The sequence below is a fragment of the Miniopterus natalensis genome, chromosome 9 (genome assembly GCF_054644295.1).
Source record: "Miniopterus natalensis isolate mMinNat1 chromosome 9, mMinNat1.hap1, whole genome shotgun sequence".
Classification (NCBI taxonomy): domain Eukaryota; kingdom Metazoa; phylum Chordata; class Mammalia; order Chiroptera; family Miniopteridae; genus Miniopterus; species Miniopterus natalensis.
The window spans coordinates 26,442,340-26,466,863 of NC_142089.1; the positions used below are offsets into that span (position 1 = coordinate 26,442,340).

General features: G+C 42.3%; 1 protein-coding gene and 1 non-coding gene across 4 annotated transcripts in view; both read right to left on the reverse strand.

The window, feature by feature from the left end:
- The window catches only part of TESK2 (testis associated actin remodelling kinase 2), a 97,046-nt gene that overhangs the window by 1,704 nt on the left and 70,818 nt on the right, over positions 1-24,524 (reverse strand). For 2 of the 3 annotated variants that reach the window (XM_087820394.1, XM_016199256.2), the window contains exons 5-10: positions 12,013-12,159; positions 1,959-2,041; positions 1,652-1,736; positions 1,323-1,406; positions 1,020-1,106; positions 228-321 (exon numbers count right to left, since the gene is read on the reverse strand). In XM_087820394.1, coding sequence (XP_087676520.1) covers positions 228-321; positions 1,020-1,106; positions 1,323-1,406; positions 1,652-1,736; positions 1,959-2,041; positions 12,013-12,159 — 580 coding nt within the window. The remainder of the gene's footprint in view (positions 1-227; positions 322-1,019; positions 1,107-1,322; positions 1,407-1,651; positions 1,737-1,958; positions 2,042-12,012; positions 12,160-24,524) is intronic. The other variant, XM_016199257.2, reaches the window with a different exon arrangement.
- On the reverse strand, positions 4,103-4,205 carry LOC148092418 (small nucleolar RNA U13). Its single transcript, XR_015715115.1, has one exon. It is a non-coding gene; the product is annotated as a small nucleolar RNA U13 (small nucleolar RNA).

Consider the following 24,524-nt stretch of genomic DNA (forward strand, 5'->3'; position numbering starts at 1 on the left):
ATAGAAGCACTACACAAAGTGTTTTTACTTAGGAGGGCAAAGTAGGTACCGTTTTTGACCAGTGAGAAAACAGAAGGAAGACAGTATACCAAGTCACAACTCTTGGAGTACAGTACTTTTTCCATTGTCCCCTGTCCCTGTCCCTGCCCCTGCCCCTTTGGGACATAGCATCCTGCCCTCACAGTCCTAGAGGGAAAGACCCCACAACCCTCATCTCTTACCCTTACCTGTGGGCTGCAGCTCTTCCTCCTGTAGGTGGCTCAGAATTTCCTCCAGGGTCTTTCCAATCTCCACAAAGGATGGGCGCAGTTTGGGGTCCATCTGTAGTCATCCACAACAGCCATTAGCCCTGCCTTCCTACCTTCCACCCCAAGGACAGCATTTTAGTCTGTTTCTAGCATCTTTTATGACTCAGGTGTACAGCTAAGAGATCTTTTCTGAAGGCCACAGACCACGAGGATGATTGCCAGAGCTAAGGTCAGGGAAGATGCTATTGTTTAATACCCTCCCCTATCTCAGCATCCTTTCTGTGTCTTATCCCCTTGTTTGGCACAGAACCCTCCAAAAGGTTACGTTCACATTGGTTTGTTCTGTTCTTATCTTAAGTCCTGCTGCTAATGTTTCTTGAAGCTACCTAGACAAAGTCCAGCTACTCCTTGGTAATAACTGGTAGGTCCAGCCACAGAGCTATGTAAAATGAAAGCTAACAAGAGCCTTTCCCATCAGCCTTAGGACCAGCTGGATCTACAGTCTAACTAAAACCTGACCAGACCTCCACTAACATCCAAGGCAAGGGGTGGTGGGTCTACCCTGCAGGCTAAGGATCAGATATTACAAAGCAATTTTCCTTTCCTTGGTCCAGGGCTCTTGAAAGTCTGGCAGGTCTCCAGAGGAGGATACATGGAACTAATTCATCTGAAAATGAGGCCCCTCATGAGGCTAACTAGCAGGCTCTTCCTACAGTTCTAACCAGGTGAACCCAGCCCCTGACTAAAGCTGGGGGTGAGGGAGACACTCACATTACAGCAGTTGAAGGTAAGCTGCAAAAATTCTGGGGGACAGTCTCCCACCATGTGCTGGAAAGCGTCATAGTCCAGCCCGAAGTTCTGTGAACGGGTATGGTGGGGAAGGGACAGGGGACATGGGTAGACAAGTCATTAATCCCTCCATGCATCGTGGCCTGCTCAGAAAGAGGCTGGGAATTGCCCAAGAAGTAGCCATACACACTAAGTACCAGCAACTCCACCCCAAGAACAAAACAGTTCCATAGCCTCAAAAGCAGCCTCACCCCAGTGGCACTGATCCCCATGCCTGCAGCTCACCTCTGTGCGGGGAAGATAGTCCGGATCAGCCTGGATGCGGGCGATGATCTCACAGAGGATGATACCATAGGAGAACACGTCCGCCTGTTGGGTAGTGAGACCTCGGTTTTCCTCTCAATGGGGTGAGAGGTGAAGTTGCTGCCCCTCATGTCCACAAACCCACACCTGGGCCCTACTGCCCATATTTCATTCAGTTCATTCACTGGGTAGCTGCCAGGTACTAGCCCTGCTCTTGGTTGTAGATCCTTACCCTGAACATAAAGGGTGATCCTGGACACTGCTAAGAGTGGGTTCTAAGGACCACCGAGCCTTGGGGTCCCCAGACTCACCTTCTCATTGTAGGGCTCATCTCGGAGAACTTCAGGTGCCATCCAGAAGGGTGAGCCCACCACAGCCAGCTTCTCGCTCCCCATGCTGTGGGATGAGATTATAAGAAAAATGAGCTTGCCACTGGCTGGTACAATGGGATGGCTGAATATTGGGAATTCTTTCCCAAGGATAGCACAGACTAGGACTGACCAAATTTAGGGAGTTGAGGTTGAGCTATGACCAAGTCCTGGTCTCTGGGGAGGAAGGTGGAGTTTTCCGTTTGCCTTAGTCCCTTCTGTAACCCCAGCACCCATTAGGACTACTCACCTGACATCAGGGATCTTCTCAGCCAGGCCAAAGTCAGCTACCACTGCGGAGTAACCATTTTCATCCCTCTTTATCAGGCAGTTCTAGGGTTCCCAAAGAAGAAGACGGTGTGACTCAGAAGTGGAGACCAGCCAGCCATAAAATTACCATGACAGCCATGTGAGATGAGTTAGGCCTGGATCTTGAGTGGCTGCCCTAGGATTCATATTATGCTCCAAACACAAATATTTACCTTTGCTTTCTGTGCTAGGTACGGTTCTAAGTGTCAGAGATACCTCAGTGAACAGAAACCCTTGCCCTCTTGGAGCTAACAGTTTAGTGGAGGAAGACAATCAGGACCCTGGCCTCCCTTCCTCTTTTCCTCCGAATGTAGAGATGAAAGGCCAGGCCTAACCTTGCCAAGAAATGTAAGCATAGAACAAGCACCCAAGCCTACACTTTCACTGCTCACAGGATCACAAATAACCTCCTCTCTGGTATTAAAAGTTTATGATCTGGCTCTAAACCAACTGGCCTACCTCCCCACCCGCTCCCCTCTGCCCCTGGTGCCCCGTTGCACACACCTTCACCCAGACTGGTCACAGACATGCTTGACTTGTGAAACCTGAACAGGCTCTTCAAGCCTTTGCCTTTGCTTACACTGTTCCCTTCCATTCGGAATGTTCTCCCAATTCTCCTTTCACCTCAGAAAATGTTATGAGTTTTAAGGCAAGCTACCTTTCCAGCCCTGTCCTCTCCAGCTCTCACCTTTATTTTTCTCTCATCTCAACTCCTTTAACTCTTCCTCTATGCCACTTCCTCTTATAGTCTAGCAGGCTCTTAGCTCCTCGGGAGCAAGTTCTGGTTCCTCACGGTATTCAACTCATAAGTGAGGCTCAGGTCATGCTCACTGAACAAATGCTACTGTCTCCAGAGAAAGGATAAACCCGGTTTGTAAATAAATAGAAAGCGGCAACGAACTCTCCCCAAATAGCTGAATTCAAAATAGCCCTTCACCACTGTGGCTCAGGAGGCACCTTGCTCTACCCCACTTCCTCCAGAGGCAGCAGAGTAGAGATCCTTGGCTCACAGGGACATTTCTGGGCCAGCAAGGCCCTATCTGACCCAAACCAGCCCTCCCTCCTCCTCACCAGTTTTGGCATCCAGTTGCCAAGGCATTGCCAAGTCACCTCCTGCTTACTCCACATTAGGTAAAAATCAGTCCCTTTACTCTGGCCTTGACGTGATCACACTCTTTTTCCCTGAACTAGAATAAGGCTGTGATTTCATTATACCCTTCCTGCCTTGGATCCCAGGTAGACATGCATCGTCTCTGGCTTTCAAGCAGGACTATCCTTGTGTCTGTCCTGGTGTTGGCCCTCCCATCAGTCCTGCTCGCTCAGTATCCCCCAGCTCGTTGACTTTGAATGTCTTTGGGGCCCTAAGCCAACCTGACTATTAGGAAGCCGAAGCCCAGGCTTAGGGCACTGGCCTATGCGGCAGTGGCAGCTCAGATCTGTCACCTATTTTTCTTCCCTCCTCCTCCTAGTTCACTAACAACTCAGGCTCCTGTCTCCAAGGCCCAGTCTAAAGTCCTGTTCACTATTTGCTTTATAGCCCTCAGAAACAACCTTGTTAAATTCAGCTTGGGAGCAGCAAGTAAGGAATAGTCTGGCTACAGTGCACAGCCTTGTCAAAGCTTTTCAGTTCCTGCTCCATTGTCACATTCACAGAGACCTGTTCATTCACTGCAAACCACCCATTCAAGAGTAAGTGACTTCACAGTAGCTTCTCTGAGCAGCTGAGAAATGGCTAAGGCAGGGATGATCAGAGCCCCACAAAATGGGGCAAGGTGGCATCTACCTCCGGTCTGCAGTGTGACCGCTGCTCCTCTTAAAGCTTCTCTACAGCCAATTAACTGGGCACTAGAGCCAAAGTCAAAGATAGGATACTGAAAACCAGAAGAGCCCAACTTCAGGAGTCTGAATCTGAGGTGCTAAGGGAAATGGGGAGGAACCCTGACCAGAATTAGCCCCTGCAGTGTTTCCCAGCAAACTCCTGAGCCTGCCCTTAACAGGGCCCAAGCTAGTGAGGTTTGTCAGGCAACACCTGCTGTTTTTACTTCCTTATCTCCCATTCATTCTTTTGTTTTTCTTCTAAGTTCATATCAGAAGGGAAATATGCTGAAGTCATAACAAGATTTGTGGGAGGCACATCTCACAAAGAGCGCGAACACCCAATCATCACGTTTATGAATTTCCCATTTATTCTTCACTGGCTTCTGCTGGAAGTATATTATCATGGAGGATCCCAATGAGTTCCATGGCATTAAGCTCAATGGACAGAATTAGTGCTTACAATACTTGATCTTTCTGCTGTTGACATTGCTGATTACTTCTGTCAGTGGTTTTAGGTATCATTCAGGAATTGTATTAGTACTAGGCATGCAGAGAATAATCAGTTGTGGTCCTGGAGCTAACAGATTAGCTATTAAAGGCTAGTTAGAGGCTATTCCCTTTACTTTTTGATTCTTCTCTCCTGGCTTCTTTTTTTAAAATATGTTTTTATTGATTTTAGAGAGAGAGGAAGGGAGAGGGAGAGAGAGAGAAACATCCATGTGAGAGAGAAACATTGATTGGTTGCCTCCCGCATGCACCCCGACCCAGGCTAGAGCCCACAACCTGGGCATGTGCCCTGACTGGGAATTGTACCGGCGACCTTTTAGTGCACCAGACAATGCTCAACCAACTGAACCACACTGGCCAGGGCTTTTCTGGCTTCTCTGACAAGTATACTTCTGGATTTCCTTCTCTATCTTTGGCTACTCCACAGACTCCATTGGCACTTCTTCTATCCCACGAGAATGATGCTTTCAGGGTTCTATCTTAGGCCTACAGCTCTAATAGTCTTTTGTGGAGGCTATTCTACATTTCTTTTCTAATTACAACCTTTGTGCTGATGACTCCAAATGTGTATCCTCAGCCCTGACCTTGATCCTCAAGCAGTAGATTTAGATAGCTCATCTATTTCTGGACATCTCCTGGATTACTCCTATTGAACTCCATACAAACCTGAACTCAACTTTTTCTCTCAAAAGCTAAAACTTGAGCTGTATTTTTGTCAGCTGGTACTGCCATTTTCCATCCAGTTTGCTAAGCTAGAAACCTGGGATTTGTCCTAGGTTTTTACTCTTGCTCCAACTAATTTTTGCTTCTAAATGTTTTTCAAATCAGTCCCTCCCTCTTCATCCTTACTACTATTGCCCTAGTTCAGGTCCTCTTCATGCCTCCCCTGAATATTGCAATACTCTTCTAATTGGTGTCTGTAGGTTGGTCTAGGCTTGATCTCCATAATCCACCTTCCTCATTCCTGCCAGCATGATCTTTATAGAATGCAAATCTGTGTTACTCCCCTATTTAAAAGCCAGCAATAACATATTGTATAATTCCATTTATATGAAACGTCCAGAATAGGCAAATCCATAGAAACTAAAAACAGATTAGTGGGCCCTGGCCGGTGTGGCTCAGTGGTTAGAGTGTCATCCCAGACCCTGAAGGGTCATGGATTCGATTCCCAATCAAGGGCACATACCTGAGTTGCAAGTTTGATCCCTGGCCCTGGTTGGAGCACATGCGGGAGACAACCAATCAATGTATCTCTCTCATATTAATGTTATTTTTTTTCTCTCCCCCTCCCTCCCTACCTTCCTCTCTCTCTAAAAAATCAATGGAAAAAATATCCTTCAGTGAGGATTAACAAAATAAATAAATAAAATAAAAATAAAAATAGATTACTGGTTGCCAAAGGCTGAAGGGAGAGAGGACTAGGATAAGAGGTTTTCTTTTTGGAGGAAAAGTTCTGAAATTAGTGGTGATGGCTGAATACACTAAAAATCACTGAAATGTATACTTTGAGAGGGTGAATTTTATTTTATGTGAAAGTTTATCTCAAAAAAGCTGTTACTTTAAAAAGTACCATATGATTTCACTTATATGTGGAACCTAATGAACAAAATAAACAAAGTGAAGACAGGCTCACGGAAACAGAGAACAGAATGATAGCTGTCAGAGGGGAGGGGGTTGGGGGCTGGGTGAGAAGGGTGAAAGGATTAAGAAAAAAAAAGACTCCGGGACACAGACAACAGTATAGTGATTGCCAGAGGGAAGGGGAAGGCAGAGAGGCAGAAGGTAAAGGAGGAATAAATGGTGATGGAAGGAGACTTGACTTGAGGTGGTAAACACACAATATACTATACAGACTATGTATTGTAGAACTGTATACCTGAAACCTGTATAATTTTATTAACCAATGTCATCCCAATAAATTCAATTTAAAAATAGCATAAAATATAATAAATTTTAAAACCAACAATGGCTCTTCATTTCCTATCTATAAGATAAAATCCAAGTCAGATAGTATAATATGATCGGACTCCTCTCTTTTCAACTCTTATCCCCTACCACTTCAACCTCACAGTCTGTACACCATGCTGTTTATGCCTCTATGTCTTTATGAAATTCCGTGTCTGGTCTGGTCTGGAATATTACTTCCCTGCCCCCAAACACACACAATATTTACCAAGTAGAATTCAATTTTCAAGATTCACCTCAGGCACCATCTCTTCCAAGAAAAAAAGCCTTCTTGATACCCTCACATTGGGTTAAATATCCCTTTTCAAAACATCCTATGCATTTTCTTCTCTCTAATCTTAGCATTTGCCATATTATAATGAAAGTAGCTATACCTTCCTATAGCTATCGACAATAAACTACAGACTATAAGCTTTAGGAAAGCAGGGATGTCTTAAGAGAAAGGTGGCCTAGAAAATATTTCCTAGCCCCTTGGCTAGGGAAAAATTGCCTACTTCTGTCTGCGTGGTACCGTAGAAATTATAACACATTTTTCACAAACTCAATTCAAATGCTTCTTCAAAACAATACTTTCAGATGGGCATATCTGAGATTTTTACATTTAAGATGAGAAAAGTGGAACTTTCAACTTATAAGTGGTAAAAACCCAGGTCTCCTGATTCTAAAGGGTTCCTACCTGATGGTTTTGGCCTCTCCAGAGGAATAGGCTGAAAAGCTTTCCCCTGGAGACAGCAACCATGGCAAGAGCAATGCAGTCTTAATATAGCAGCAGTACCAGGGCCCATGGAGAAGGCAGCACTGTTCGTATAGGCAATACAGTAAGACCCCCTTCAGCCCTGGCCAGTGTTGCTCAATGGTTAGAGCATCAGCCTGTGGACACAAGGGTCGAGGGTTCAATTCCTGGTCAAGGGCAGGTTCATCCCTGCCTCTAGTCTGGGGGCCTGCAGGAGACAACCAATAGATGGTATCTCTCACATTGATGTTTCTCTCTCTCTTTCTCCCCCCTCCCTCTCTTCCATTCTCTCTAAAAAAAAAAAAATCAATGGAAAAAATTGGGCCCAGCCAGGTGTGGCTCAGCGGTTGAGCGTCGACCCAGGATCCAGGCGATCGGGGTTTGATTCCCGGTCAGGGCACATCATTGATGTTTCTCTCTCTCTCTCTCTCCTTTCCTCTCTCTGAAATCAATAAAGATATATTAAAAAAAAAAAAAAGAAAAAGTGGGTGAGGATTAACAAAAATAAATAAAATAATAATAAATATATAAGACCCCTTCATTTGGGATGCTAGCCCCTACCCCCAACATGGGTTAATCCAAGGGCACCTAGTGTAATGATTGCATTTCTCACCCAACTTGGACGTGGCCCCAGTAGAAACTACAAAATATGAATCTCAGACAGACCACTGTGGAGTTCTGAAGAAGCCAGACCAATTTTCAGGCTGTGTGGGAAGCAAGCATGTTCCATTACAGAAAGAATGAAAAGTCAGCAGACATAAGACAGGCCCACTCAGACTTCCCTGAGGCAAGAGGTGGCCTTTTCTGGTTCAAAAAGGAGCCCAGGCATAGTGGCTGTTTGGCACCTATTCCTCTTTGTCCTCATACCTATTACATATTTTCCTCTACAGGGGCAGGGAAGGATCCCATTCATCTCTGTATCTCTAACCTAGGACAGACACACATAAAGAGCTTAGCAAAAGTTTGTTATATGAAAGTTTAGACTATGCCTCAAGCAACTGGGCTTCTTTCAAAAGCATATGTCAAAGGCACACACTAATCAAACATTCAACTCTCCGTAGTGGGGACTGAGCTGATAACAGACTCAAAGGGGTGATGATGAATGAATTTCTGGAGCCAACACAAATCCTTCAGAACTGGGCCAGAGTAGACACCTGAGAGCACTTCCTTGAGGTCTCCTAGAACAACTGCATAGTCAATATGGGCACTGATTAAAACCAACACAGCAAAGGGAGACCAGAGACTGAATTGCCCTCCTAAATGCCCCAGAGACAGTTTAAGTCTCTTAGATTATCTGGTTTGCAGTCCCATTCCTCCATCCCACCATGGCGATCCCATATCTTTACCAAAGCTCTTAGGTACTAATCTGCTCACACATCTGTCTCCTCAACTAGTCTGAAAGCCCAAAGATGGTATAGGTTGTGTTCTAGTAATTTCTATGTCCCCAATACTATGTCCTCTAATAACAGTACAGTATAAATGGTTCCCAAAAGCCATTGATGAATCTCATTATAAAAAATGACTGCAGGGTGCCCCAATAGACACTCTCTACATCCCTCCAGCATTCACCTTTGTTCCTAGTTCATGCTCTCTTCAGGCTCTGAAAATTGGGATTTTCTATTCCTAGTTGTTGTGTAGTACAGCCTAAGGTCACAGCTGAATCGGCTTTTCACTCTGATGGATTCACCAGAGTGGCTTTTTCAGAGTCAATGAGAAAACACATATACACAAAAACCAACAACAAAGAATAGAGGTACAATTCATAATTCATACTCCTAGGGGTAAACCCAGGTGCTTGCCTGATCCTGGGCAGTAATGGTAATAAGCAGAAACAAATTGTTCTCAGCTGCCCCTCAGAGCCAAGCCTCCTGCACAGCTGTACAAGCTACTCCTAGAGCTATAGGTAAAAGCCTGTGTGTGGTTACTGCCATTTCTTGATGGCTCATGAACTGAATAGTTTTAAAGCCACATTACCTCCCACTTCCTTCTAAGTAAATCATCAGCATCACCATTGCACAAAGTTGTATCACGCTATTTCTTAGAAGTAATTACAAAATTAGCCTGAACTGCTATCTCTGACAGACGTTTCACTCTTGAAAGCACTACTGCAGTAACCACCACCGTGCGAATCCTGAAAAGGCAATACTACTTTCAGGAGGCGCTCTGATAGGAAATTAGGGGTCTTCTTTGCCTCTACCACAGGCTCAGGATCATTTGGAAAAAAGGCATCTGCTTCTCTGTCCTGGTCTACCCACCTGGAACTTATTCCCACTACTTTAAATCCCTCCTGTGAGCTCTGGTCTGAGAAGTCCAGACTGATGGCTCCAGTGAGGTCAAGGACAGAATCTATTTTACAGACTGGGAACCCTGAGGCCTCAAGGGCATTGAAGTCATTTGGAGGGGTGGGACAAAACTGGGTCTGGGACTCAAAAGCTCAGCTCTCGAGCAGATGTTTGGCCTCTGTGCTATCAAGTGCATTTTCTGAAAGAGGACCAGAAAGCCCCTACTCTGACAGGCTCTATGTTAAGTGTGAGCCACAGCACAATAAAACAAACAAATACCTATGAAGTAAATCTTCTATTATACTTCAAGAAATCAAACTTAGACCCAAGGCTGGCAATAAGGAGATAATTTGGAAACCTCAAAGCCCTACTCTGTCCCTTTAGACTATTTCTCCCCAGAGGCTTCTCATTACGGTCATCATCACCACAATACAGGTCTTCTGGGTGGGGCTGCTATGGCCGAGGTGTAGACATAGAACCTTCTTCCTAATCCCTGCGACACAGTTACAATGAGGCTGAAACATTCAAACAAAAGGTCAGAGATGATAAAAGGGCAATGAACACAGATAGTCTCTCCTATTGAATGGTCTGGCTTGTAAAATTCCCCTGGTTTTCTTCAACTTGAGATTCCCTAAAATGCACTTCCTAGCCTGTCTCCAGTTTGCAAAGTCATTTGTTCTTACAATCTGGAAGTATCCTCAATACCTCCTTAAAGTTCACCCAATAAAGCACAGCCCAGAGAGACACAGTTCTTTCTCCTAAGTTCCTAGTTTCTCATTTCAAGCCACTGGCAGGCACTGGAAATACTCCCTATTAGGAAAACTGAAGGACAGTGGTCTTACCCTATAGTTCCAAAAAGGCTATAGTCATTTTTACAACATGACAAGCCCAGACAGAACCACATCTGGACACTATCCCAATGGGACAAAGGGCTTTGGGAGCACAGAGGAGGCTATAATGAGCTTTTAGAACTCACTGGGGGAACTTTCTTCCAGAAAGCCTACTCAGAGAAAAAATATTTCTTTTCTCTGAAAACCTAGAGCCTATGGCCAATTGTAAAATGCTGTGGACTGTTTTCTAATTATTTCCCAACAAGAGTGTAATACCTCTAGGTCAGAAATTGTCCTTTTCTAATATTCCTTCATCCGCGGTGCCAGGCACAGGAGACACTCACGTAGGTGTAGGGGAAATATCTGTATGACTGATAGACAACTTGTCATGATCTCTCTCCACCTTGGAGGAAATGATGCTCTCTGAGTAGTAAGCAAAGATTTGATTTTGGCTGCACGCTCAAGGTAAGACTAGGCTATCAATTTAAGGCAGTGTCTAAATTGACATGACCCCACCCACTTGCCTGGAACAAGTGAGTTCTCTTAGTCTTGACTTTCTAAAACATTCTAGGGGATGAGAAAAGGCTGATGAAGGGAAAAGATACCATCTTCCAGGTCCCAGCTGTCCAACTGTACAGTCCTTACAGGTACCAATAAAGACAAAGGTCTCCTCACAACTAGGTCTCAGCTGGTCACCAAATTCCACTTGCCAGTCTTAGTGCTCCTTTATTAACAGTGCAGCTGACTACAGATGTCCCCACCACACTCAGGGGCCCTACAATCACCACCCCCAAAGCTATTTTCTGTGTAGTAGTTTATAAACCAATTGCCAGGGTCTCTCAGGGACAGTACTGCTGTTTGGAACACCAGTCATTCTAGTGTGAGGTAGCCAGAAACTTACTTCTCTAGGCCTTATTGGCTCTGAGAGTACAGTCTGCTTTTGTTCCCTTTGCAAACTTTTCCTTATAACAGTCTCTCTCACCCGTCATCCATGACAAAAGAAGTACAGGAGTATGTGTATGCATGTATGTGTGTGCGCATGTGTATATGTTGAGGATGGGGAATGAAATGACAGCTGTTTTTAGGCAGGTACAAAATTCCCATATACCTCCCTAGAAGACTTTAAATCGGCTCTTGGATAGAAGTCACATTAGATGACTTATATTCCCCACATCAATGATCAAACAGTATGATTTATATAAGCCTTGTCCCAGTGGTATCCTGGGCCACTTGGCCCTGAGGTGCCTGCCTGTAGCATAGCCAACTTCCTCTAAAAGCAACTGTTTTCTAACCTGGTCACACAGCAATTTGGACAGCAAGAGAATACTACAGAGACCAGCTGACACCAAAGAGGAACTGGCAGAATGGCAGAAACTCAATCACACAGATAGAAAATGGGTCAGAACATTATGGCCGTCAAACTGCATGCAAGTGACTAAAAACCACTGAACTCCTGCTCTCACTTAAGAGCTACTTCCTGGAGGCCATGAGAGAGAACAGTAAGAGACAGGCTCCCACACTGTCTTGACTACTGTCATTCTATTGGAAAAGAACCTCTTAGCCCTCCTCATGCCATCTGCTCCTGCAACACACATATTCAGGAGATTAAAGTAAAGCGTGAAGATTCTCAAGATGTATGTGTTGCCTAGCTCGACACTGAAAGGTACTTTCTGTGAGCCGAGATTGGCTCTCTAAGGTCTAAGCTAAACAGAGTTTTAAGTTGTATCCTCTGTGATTAAATGTTAAATCTATAAGAGAGCTCCATCATTTCAAAGCTTATTAGTGACTGGTTTCTTAACACAGCTTTCTTGGTAATAAAGGACAGTATCTCAAAGAGTGGTGCAAGTAAAGCCTTCGTACCTTAGATGTGAGGTCCCGATGGAAAATGCCTTTGAAGTGAAGGTAGCTGAGGCCCACTGCTATGTCATAGGCCAGTTTCACCCTCACAGTCCAGGGCAAATGCAGGTTACTGTCTAGCAACTGTTCCAGGTTTCCAGAGTTGATATACTGCAAAACAGAAGGAAAACCCAGCTACCATTTGTCAGGAATGTTAGGCTGGTGGTGAAACCACTAGAAAGTAAACACTTAGAAGATAGAGACTGGATGTTTTGTCTGTTGTTTTTTTAAAGTGACTGAGGGCTTATTCTGCATCTGGACACTATCGTAGGTGCTACACACAAAGATACCTTCCTTTAAGGAGATCACAATATCATTTGGTAAATGCTAAAATATAGCTTTGTACATATACCACAGCACTATGCAGCATAGAGAATAAAGTTACTAGCTCAATCTGAACACATCAGAGAAAGCTGCACAAAGGAAATAGGGAGTCAAAAGGATAACCTGGGGGAGCAGAAAAGAAAGACAGTCCACACAAAGGGAGCAACATATGCCTAGATATAGGTTAAGTGCATGGTGCATATAGAAAACTAATTTACTCAATATGGCCGGTTGAGGCTGATATGCTTTGCTAAGATACATGGGCTTTACCTTGTCTATAGGGAACAGAAGAAAGGCTTATAAGCAGAAGAGTAACATGTTCATATTTGCTTCTTAAAGAAAATATTATTTTAGCAATGGTATGACAGATGGGTTAGAGTGGAGAATATGGAGAAGGGAAAAGAGATTATTGTAATAATCTTGGTGAAAGAAGAGTGTCTGAGTTAAGGCAATCCCGAAGGCAATGGAACAGAGCAAGATTCAAGATGTACTCAGAGCCATGGCCAATGTGGCTCAGTTGGTTGGGTGTCCTCCTGTGCACCAAGAGGTCGCTAGGTCGATTCCCTGTCAGGGCACATACCCAGGTTGTGGGCTCAAACTCCAGTAGGGGTTGTGCAGGAAGCAGCTGATGGATGTTTTGCACTCATTGATGTTTCTCTCTCTCTCCCTTCCTCTCTCTCTAAAATCAATAAAAACGTATTTTTAAAATAAAGATGTACAGTGTACTTAGATGGCAGAGTAAAAAAACAAACAACTTGATGACTGCCTGTATGTGGGGAATGAAGGCAATGAAAAGCTAAAAGTTGATCCCAAGCTATTGATGCCTGGATGCCATTATTAAATATCTAGAATATAGGGAAAGAAACAGGTTTTCAGAAGAAGAGGCAATGTTAAAAGATTGCGAGTTCAGCCAGTACATGTTGAGTTTAAAGGCTTGTGGGACAACCAAGGTGGAAATGTTCTATAGAGTTGTTTAAAGTTCAGAAACAAAGTCTAAGCTAGAGACTAACATTTAGGAGGCAATAACATTGAGATAAAGTAGTCACTAAGACGAAGGAATGTATAAAATTGCCCAGGGGTTAACATGTAAGGTGGGAAAATAACATTTAAATGAGCAGGCAGGAAAAGAACTAAGCAAGAATGTCATCATAGAAGTCAAGGAAAGAATATCACAAAGAGGAAAAGACGAAAAGGTGAGCGTTAAAAGTGTCTGCAGAATTTGTAACTAGGAAGTCACCAGCAACCATGGCAGAGCAGTTTTAGTGAAGTGGTTGGGCCAGCGTAAGACCCAAGTGGACTGAGGAGTGAGTAGGAGATAAAGCTACAGAGAAACCATGTGAAGATGTGCTTTTTTAAGGAATTTGGCTGTCATTCCTACATACCCATGAAGTGTTGCTTTGCTTTTTCCATTTAAAAAAGCAAGTAAGCCTATTTATATAAAGATGATAATAATAGCAGCTAATGTTTATTTATATAGTGCTTACTTTGTGCCAGGCACTACTCTAACAACTTAAAATTATCTCATTCAATCTGCACATAACCCATTGAGGTAAAGGGTACCATTATCCTCAGTTTATAAAAGGCATTTAGAGGTTAAGAAACTTGCTCAAGGTTACCCAATTATTAAGGAACAGGGCTAGGGTTCAAACATAGGCAGTGAGAGGCCACAGCACCTGAGTCAGAGAGCCTCATGCAGAATAGGAGCTCAAAGTTTTTTGCCAATTAGGTTAATGAGTTTATTCAAACCTTACATGATGTAGTATTATCTCCCTCCTCCTTCCAAGGGAGAAAAAGAGGCAAATTCCTCCAGGCCTAAAATTAAGCTCTTCATACCTATTATGGGGGGTATTATTGAATTTACAAAAGCCTAGGGAACCTACTGGGATAGGAGGCAAGAGATCTGAATTTTAGTCCAATTCTGCCTCTTAACAGTCATTTAACTTTGAACAAATCAACTAATAAGGCTGTCCTTCAGTTTTCCCAGCTACAAAGTAGGTATGATCATCTGTGATCCATATAACTCACACTGTTATGTAAATCTAATAAAAACATATGAAAGTACTTAGAAAAAATTTAAGTGCCACATGATCTGAGATTTTCTGAGGTGGTAACATAAGCACCAAAAGAACCAGTTGGGGGCAGCACGACGCAGCACTTCAGATTCTTGGACGAGGCGGATCAGGTTTGGCAAGGCAGAGAGAATGGCTAAAAATACACCTAACTTCTCTAAAGGAAAACCTGTCTATCTGCTTCATCCTGCTTGATAATCCATCTTTGAAAATCTCAAAGTGAGGCATAATGACAGCAATAGCACAGTGCCTTCATTTCTTCACTCCAGTTATCTGTCCACGGTTCACATTTGAAGTGCTCATTTGCTAAAAAGAAACTGAACCTGCAAACGCCAAGCTACATGAGAGCAATAAAGCTGACACCTAATCATGCAGACAAATTTCTTCAGCTCTAAGAGTCAGAAAGATCTGAAGGGGTGGTGGTTCACTTGTTTGGCATGGTGACAATGTAACATGGAAGGCCTGACTTCAGAAGCCACTCAGGTTTTCCAACTGAGGTCAGGCAGAAAAGACTGGCAAAGAGGCTGTATGTGCACTATCCATAGGCTAGACTAAGTCATGACTTTTGATTCTGTTTCAGAGAAACATGTTTACTCTGTTCAGCCATGTCCCTGAAGGCCTGAGAAATCCACAGACCAAGCCCGAGGGTGGAAAGCAGAGAAGAAAGGTGAGACAAGGTGAGGAATAACACTGGCTAGTAGGCTCTGAATTTTCCAGGCAAGGTGGAAAAAGTACAAACCAGGACCAGAGAGGGAAACAAAATGAAGTTTGGTTTCTCTCTTGCTGGCCTTTGGTTAATACTTTGGTGGGGCTGATAAGTCTCTGGGCCTTCAGAAACCACCACTTCTCAATGTCTCAAGATCTTTTGCATCTACGAGGAAAGGAAGTTTGAGATCTGCCAACAAGGAAGATTTCTAAGTTGCACACTCTCTGTGCCCATTAGTTGGAACGTTCACTTCCCCAAAAGCAACTCGCAGTGCAGACTCAGCTGGTGTGTCCTCTGAGCAAATCCCTCTGCGGGAAGCAGAGGCAAGAGCAACTGCACTAGCACATTCAGCTTTCTGGGATGAGAATAACAGCTGCTTTGCTGTCTTTTTCTTCCAGACCACTCCCTTGGGCAGCCCTACAAAGCAACCTAGGGCACTGGCAATACATTTACATAACTTACCAGAGAGAGGAATTTTTCCATTTCTAATTGTTGTTCTTTTAAACTTTCAAGTTCAGAAAACTATAATATCAGCCAATCAAATGTGCTTTAGGTATTTCAATACCGCTCAGTGACTGTCCCCCAACTTTTCCTACACCGAAACCTGCCTCTCCTCTTCATGGTCTAATAAAATATTTTAACAGTTTCTGACATTTCATTTGTGTTTGATACTTGATTTCATTAAAAGACTGTTTTCTTGGAAGGCACTCAATAGATAAATATGTTGGTGACTAAACAACATTATATATGCAAGAAATCATATGCCAACACCATAAAAAAAATCACCAAAGGGACAGATAAGTAGATACTCAGTTCTCCATTCAGAGATATCAATTCAGGTTATTTCTACAAACGTCTATAGAGCATTCCTCCCCTTCCTGCTGCACTCCTATGGGAGTAAGAACCAGGTCGTTTTCAGCACCATCATATCCCCCAGGGATTGAAGAGTGCCTAGCACATAGTAAATGTAGATATATAAAAATAACACTCAGATTATACTTTAAAGAAGTCCAGTGAAAGAAGTCCAGGTACGAAAATAATACCAACAGCCTTTAGCAGAAATAAATACTAGAGGTATGAAAGTAGAAACTGACTCTGCCTAAGAAGTCTGGAAAATTTCAGAGAGGAAGTAACATCTGATTTGGATCCTAAAAGATAGTTAGGGCCCGACCGGGCGTGGCTCAGCAGTCAAGCGTTGGCCTAGGATCCAAGAGATCGAGGTTCAATTCCTGGTCAGGGCACATGCCTGAGTTAGGGGCTCAATCCCCAGTGTGGGGCCTGCAGGAGGCAGCCAATCAATGACTCTCTCATCATTGATGTTTCTATCTCTCTCTCCCTCTCCCTTCCTCTCTCTGAAATCAATAAAAATATATATTTAAAAAGAAAAAGATAGTTGTCTAGGTTGAGAATATGGTTCTTTCCATATATCCCCTATGGGCTCTCATGGTACCAACTCAGGCACATATAGACATATAAACAGGTCCACACAGAGCACATTCTGGAGCAGCACTAGGCAATACCTGCTATTCACTCCACCCAGAGCTCCTGTTCCCAATTCTTGCTGATTCTAGTCAGTTACAGTGGCCTCACCTGATCACAACCACCAGCAAGAAGAATAAGTCAAAGTTTAAAAAAAAAGCAACCATTTTGTATTATCAAAGGACTGATATCGGCAACCAAACAAGCTTATCTCTGTAGAGTGGTTCAAACCTATATTCAGAGAGGCTCTGAAGAAAATATTCCTTTTTGAAAAATCTACCCAACTGAACTGAAGCTGGAGTGCTTACCCAAGGCAGATAAATGTGCTGACATCCAATTAACAGAGATCGTTTGTTGCCACCTAATTAGCAGGATTGTCCTGGGGAAGATCCATCCACCAAACACTAAAAACCTACTATGTGGAAATACAAAGATAAGTGGGGCCAGTCTCTGCCCTTAGTTCACAGTCTAGTAGAGAGGACATAAAATCATCTAACAAGTTTTTTTCACATAGGATAATAATATGATCAGATATGCTACAGAGAAATATCATTCTAACAGTAATATAAAAACTGTATGGAGCCCGGCCGGGCATGGTTCAGTGGTTGAGTGTCGACCTGGGATCCAGGCGATCGGGGTTTGATTCCCGGTCAGGGCACATGCCCGGGTTGCAGGCTGCAGCCGATCAATGACTCTCTCATCATTGATGTTTCTAGCTCTCTCTCCCTCTCCTTTCCTCTCTCTGAAATCAATAAAGATATATTTTAAAAAAGAACAAAACTGTATGGAAAAGTCAGGAATAGAGGCCTGGAAAATAGTTAGGAGGTTTCAGGAATCATCCAGGTGGGAAATAACATAGGCCTGAATAAGACAATAGCAGCAAGAATGGAAAGATGGTTAATATCTGGAGACATCTCAGAGATAGAATCAACAGGATGCAATGTTTAATCAAAGGCAGGTAATAATTAAAAGAGGTAAGGTATACAAAGTACATCCAGTATAATGTTTACCTCATAGTACACAACTCATTCTCCCCACTATCAATATCTTATCACCATTATTCCTCCCCTGGGTTACTCAATTAGTTTTCTAACTAGTCTCCTGGTCTCCTTTGTACATCTTGAATACACTTGTCCCCCATTCCCATCCATTTTATACAATATAGCCAAGATAATCCTTCTGAAATGCCAACCTGAAGCCACTCTCCTGTTAAAATTATTCAATGATACCCTATTACTCTTAGGATAAAACCCAGAAACAAAGCCTTTCACTCCTGCTTATAAAGGTTTCATTCCCTGCTCACCTGCACATTTGTACATATTGCTAATCCCTTTACCTGGATTACCCTTCCCCCACCTAGACCTGGCTAATCACTCACTGTTGAGAATTCATTTCCATTTCATAGATGCTCATATGAAAGGTTGGGAGTAAGACATTCTATGCAAAAGGAACACAAATGTAAAGTGCAGAGATTAGTATTCTTTTTTTTCTTTTCTGCATAAAGTATAAGTAAGGGGGAAGGGATGAAGAGAGGGTACTGCAACAGTCCACATGAGAGATGACCAAATGCCTGATTTAGAGTGCTATTTTAGGCATGGAAAAGTGGGCTAGAGTTAGAATATGCAGAAAGAATTTAGCAACTGAGCGCAACATAGATATGAGAACTGAGGAAAAAAAGAGTTAAAGGCAACTCAGAGATTCCGGATTGAGGTGTTCAGAGAAGCGATGGGAAGAGATCCTGTAATCTTATGTGCCATCAGTAAGTCAGACACCAGCATCAATGCCAAACAGCCAAATCAGTGGCTTGTTGAACCTCTGTTCTTTGGATGGGCCCTCTACAGCGGGGGGCCTGGGCCCCGACCTACTTTTCACTGTAGCCCAACAATGCCATTGTGCTGGCCACTGTATGCTTGTTGGTCGGCTCCAAACACAAAGGCTAGCAGACACCCCATCCTGCTGGCTTGGTTTAAAGAAGAAAAGAAAGCTTTGTTACTGCCCTGGGTAATTCCAGGACAGGCATCCCAAGAGCACCCTGTGGGAGGCTTGTGCTCCAAAGGAGCCTCCTGTTCTCAGCTCGAGGTTCCAAGCCACCGCGAGCACACATCTGTACTTCTGCCAAGGCCCAAGTTTGCGACGGTTCAGCCTCTACTCCAAAAGGTCCACTAGGGCCTGTCACACTGAAACAGTCAGTTGCAATAAGTTGACTCAAAGAGAAAGGGAACCCAAAATGTGTTTCAGAATATTTAAATGTTTCACTCTCTCTGCTTTCATATATGCTCATCTACTTCCCAGAATACTCCTCTTCCCCTTCATAGCTTTGCTAATTCTTATTCATCCTTCTAAACCCAACCCGAGTCTCTTATATTTTAAAGCACTTCCTGATACCCCATCCCATACTTTGTGCCACTGTAGCCCCCTATTCGTATTTCTACTATTGCTTATCACATTGTATTATAACCTTGATGGCAGAGACCAGGTGTTTCTCAACTTTGTCAGCCCAGTATCCAGTAAAGTGAACAATAAATTAAACAAATGAATGATTGAATACATTTAAATAAATGGAGGCAGGTTTTAACTTCCCTCTTTTATTGGAAACCCTCTCAATTCAGTCATTAATGTAATTTAAGATCAAAAAGAAAAATATGCTTTTAGAAGAATTTTTTTATAAACACCATGCATATACTATTATATGGCAGATGCTATGGTAGCATTGGATATAAAGTATAATATAAAACAATGTGTTTGGCCACTCAGTGATATGAAATTCTGAGAATCCTTTTACCACCCTTATCAGAAGATTCCTTAAAGTGGTCAGAATCACATGGACTTAAAAAATATAACTGAGATCTTCTTTTGGAAACTACAGAAGATATTTCTTTTATCAGCAGCTGAAAGCCAAGCAGAAGAGGCCATAACGATATCTTCCCTCATGTTTCCCACAGATAGGCACTTACTGTGAACCCATTCACCACTTTAAAGAACATAGGTTTATCATACATGAAGTAGTACAAATGTTTTTCTATGCATGTAAGCTACTATAAACATTAAAACGATTGTTACCTACAGATTTTAAAAAGTATGATTAAACTTTCTCCATAGATTTTTAACTCCTACATCAAACACCTCATAATCAAAATCAAGTTTGTTTACATAAAGTAAACATTAAAAAGGTAAATTTGTAGAACAAATCGTCTCAAAGAAATAAACTAAGATAAGAAAACTGTTCCCTTTACCCCATGAATCTCTACTAACAATCAATGGTCTCAGACATGATTTAAGATCAGGTCAGGGCTCCCGACCATGCCATCCAGTCTGTTTTCATATCCAAAATTCATAATAACTACCAGTGACACAACATGGCTATTGGGGCCATGTTTTAAAAGCATTCTTCCCTCCAGCTTGCTACCCTCATCTGCTACAACCTCACACTCTCCAGACCCAGACAGGAATCTCTGACATTCACCTGGTGATTGAGCTCAGAGTGAATGGAGCTCAAAGCAATGTAAGGAAGACAAAGCACCCTGCTTCCCCACCAGATCTGAGGAGCAGGGGCTTAACAGTAAACAAAAGTGGAAACCAAAAGAGGTTAGATTTCTAATTAAGTTTATTTATATTAAAGGAAACTCTGTCCTCAAGTGAACCAATCATTTCTTCTACCTCTTCTGCCCATATCAGAACACAGCTTGGCCTCTGGATAAGGAAGCAGTCAAGCAGAAGGTAAGGGAGGCAAACTACAAGGTGAAATGGTACCTTTAGTGGCAAACGGTAGGCAGAGGGGTAGAGAGGGGGAAAAGCTTTCAAAGACTTCCAACTTGCTTTGTGGAAGACAGCTTCCCAGCTCAACAGTCACTGCAAGTGCAGGCAGAAATCTCCTCTGAAGGATAAGGGTCAGGTAAATAACTAAACAATCAGAAATTCATAAAGATTACTTGGAGCTATCAAAGGAAGCAGTGGGGAAAGAGGAACCAGCCAGTTCAGCTTCTATTGCAGAGAAAACAGATTTGAGGTCTGGTATACACATTAAGTATCTACATTTTCAAGGAAAAAGGGAGAGCCTTTTCTTTTCCTTAGTTTCAGACCATCTCAAGTGTCAGAATGATGTGCCCTCCTACATGAGAGAGTAAATGAGAAAATTCAGATGATTAATCTTGAGTGAATTAAATCTAGATTTATTTTACCAGCTTGTTCAAAATATCTTTCCTCTGTCGGCCACTGGGACTCTCTGGGAAGCAGTTAATACTGGTCCATGGCCAACTCTCAATTCAAGCTAAGCAGCAGATCTGGATATGATGTCACTCAGAAGGGTTTTGGGGATTCTAAATTGTAAAAAAAATTTCTAAATGACTAGAAGCAGAGAATAACTATAGCACTGAATCCTAAAACCCTTTCCAAACAAATTCAGAAGGTTCTACATACAATTAATGTCATTTCATAACTTCAGTGAGAACAGGTGCAATGCCATACTTAGATCAGTGTCTGGCAAAATAGGCCCCAATAAATACTTGCTAAATAAATTAAGTGTCCCTAATCATTATATGTCCCTAATCTACATGTAGGGATCCCTTCTCCACTCTCCATGAATCAGCTCTCATCAGCTAACTCAGTCTTCAGAGATTAAGGTCTTGTCAGAGGAAGGGCCTTAAAGATGCAATGGTGCGCTATTCTTGAGAGGTTCAAAGACTGAGTCTGGTCTTCTATAGTGAAGAGACTACAGACTTACAATGGTTAGACTTAACAATTTTTCAACTGAATGATGGTGTAAAAGCAATATGCATTTGGTAGAAATCGCATTTTAAATTTTGATCTTTTCCTGGGCTATCAATATGCAATATGATACTCTCATGATGCTGGGCATTGGCAGTGAGCCACAGCTCCCAGTCAGGCACACAATCACGAGGGTACACAACTGGTACTCTACAGTGTACTGTGACCAGTGTTTTTTGGATATTGTGTTCTGAGCAAGTTTAAGGTAGGCTAGGCTAAACTATGATGTTCAGTAGGCTAGATGTAATAAATGCATTTTTGACTTGTATATATATTTAATCTCACCTGAGAATATTTTTTCCATTGCTTTTCAGAGAGAGTGGAAGGGGGAGACAGAGAAAGAAACATCAATGTGAGAGAGACACATCAATTGGTTGCCTCCCACATGCGCCCCAACCAGGCCAGGGATGGAGGTACATATCCTTGACCAGAATGGAACCCAAGACCTTTCCCTTCAGTCCTCAGGCCAATGCTCTAACCACTGAGCCAGAACGGCTAGGGCAGACTTAATGATATTTTTAACATATGATAGGTTTATCAAGACATAACCCCATTGTAAGTCGAGGAACATCTGTATGTAAATTAAGGGGTTACATTAAAAAAAAAAAATCAGCCCAGCCGGGCGTGGCTCAGCGGTTGAGCATCAACCTAGGATCCAGGAGATCTGGGTTCGATTCCCAGTCAGGGCACATGCCCAGGTTGTGGGCTGCAGCCGATCAATTACTCTCTCATCATTGATGTTTCTGTCTCTCTCTCCCCCTTTCCCTTCCTCTCGCTGAAGTCAATAAAGATACATTAAAAAAAAAGAAAAGAAAGAGACTACTTCTTTAAAAAAAAAAATCATATCCCAGGAAATACACACATAGCTGAGAGAGGAAAACAAAGTATTCCAGCTGCACTATCCAAGTTTTCCACATCTCAGTAAATGGCACTACCACTTACCTAAAAATTGAGCATCATTTGATTCCTCACTCTCCTTCTTATCAAAGTCATTACCAAGGCCTTGTGCTTCTATTTCCAAAACAGATCTTTAAATGTCTTCATAGATACCACCCCAGTTCAAGCTACCCAAATCTCTCACATCATCTCTGTTTCTCCTTACTGGTCTCCTTGCCCCACCTTTTGACCCTTTACAATCTATTCTCCATAGAGAAGCCAAAGTGCTATTTTTAAAATGAAAATTGTATCATAATACTCTCCTGTCTAAAATCAATGGCTTCCTAATGTATTTAAAATAAATTTCAAAATCCTTACCATGGCCTATTAAGGCCTGCGTTACCTAACCTTTTTCTATCTCTCAAAATTTTAATCTTCTATCTGATCTTCACTAATGTTTCTTTACCTTTTAGATATTCTCAGAAAAGTACTTCTATGACCTTATGTATAGGGTAAGTTAGTTATCTCACTTGCTATGGATAGATAATAAATTTTTTTTCCAAAGTACATGTTCATAGGGAAAACAATGCCCAATGCAATAACAATATAATATGACAGAGCAGACCTGAAAGGCAAGCCATTCTAAGCCCCACATCATATACTTTCCTTCTATAACATCCTTGCCAAGTGGCCAAAGCAACTCATATTTTAACTTTATCAGGAGAAACAAGTTAGTAAACAGACTAAGAACCACACTCAACATAACTACCCTTAACTATGGTGCCCCCTAGCCAACACTCCAGCCTCCCAATATCTAAGAACCTCCCAATAGCCCTATCTTGATGGAAAAGCAGTGTGTGAAGAAGCCTGACAACTTCCTTTACCCAACCCCTATCTCCTCAGTGACCCACTACCTATTTGGTGTTGGTGGTAAAAAAAACATAAAACAGTCCCCATCCTCATGGAACTGATACATGGGAAAGAGACATAAACAAACATTCAAATAAATGAAGAATATATTATGAGATGTGCTACAATGAAAAAGGAAAGGTTGCTATCCAAGAGAATAATAAGCGAAGTCACGATCTAGATGGGGGAGGTTATGAGGAAAAGCCACTACAATGAAGTGAAATGTAAACTAAGATTTGAAAATTGAGGAGTTAAGTAGGTAAAAAGTGGGAGAACAGCTTTTCAAGTATTATTTAATCTCTCTAAGAGGGAAGAAGGCAAAGTATTCCAGCTGCAGTTTCTTGTTACATAAATAGCAATAATAATGGCTGTATCTCAGAGAGTTGTCATAAGGATGAAAAAAGAAAATGGATGTAACATTCTAGAAATATGAGCTCTTTTTTAAAAATATATTTTTTATTGATTTCAGAAAGAGGAAGGGAGAGGGAGAAAGAGATAGAAACAATGATGAGAGTCATTGATCAGCTGCCTCCTGCATGCCTCCTGCATGCCTCCTGCTGGGGATCGAGCCCGAAACCCGGGCATGTGCCCTGACGGGGAATCGAACCCCGATCACCTGGATCCTAGGTCAACACTCAACCACTGAGTCATGCCCAGCTGGGCTGAGCTATTTCTTTAACGAGTATATATGATTTTATAATCATAAAAAAAGATTTTAAAAAAAAAGTGTCCCTGATACTGCCAAGTACAATAAATCAGTGGTTTAAAAAATGAAATATCTTTTCATCCAAACACCTTAGTTGATTTAAAATCTTATCAGGTAAGTTGCATATCTATTGTTTTATTTGTATTTTAAAAAGTCCAGTGCTCAGTTCTGTTCTTTCTGGGTGTACCAGAAATACATGTTTCACTGGCTACCTGTATAGAAAATAAGTTGTTGAGCAAGTTAGTTACAGTCAAAGGATGACTACGCAAGAGATCTTACAACTGAACAGTGCAAAAGGCCATTTAGAAATTATCCCCTTCATGAGGCAAGTGTTCCAGCCATTCATACAGGTGATAAAATGTGTTAGAAAATTTATCTTGAATTCAGTTTTTAGATGCATAAAATGTTTGCTTCCTTTCCCCCTATTTAATCATCCAGCCAATATCCATAAAGTGTCTTCTAAACACAAGGTACTACTGGAAGATTAGAAGTATATGAATAAGATACTATCCCTGCCATCCTACAGAATAACCAGGAACTAACAGGTTTCACAAAGCACTTTCATAGTAACCTCATTTGAACCTGCAGCACCTTGAGATACTCTTGTCATCCTTTTCTAATATATGAGGAAATAAGCCCAGAG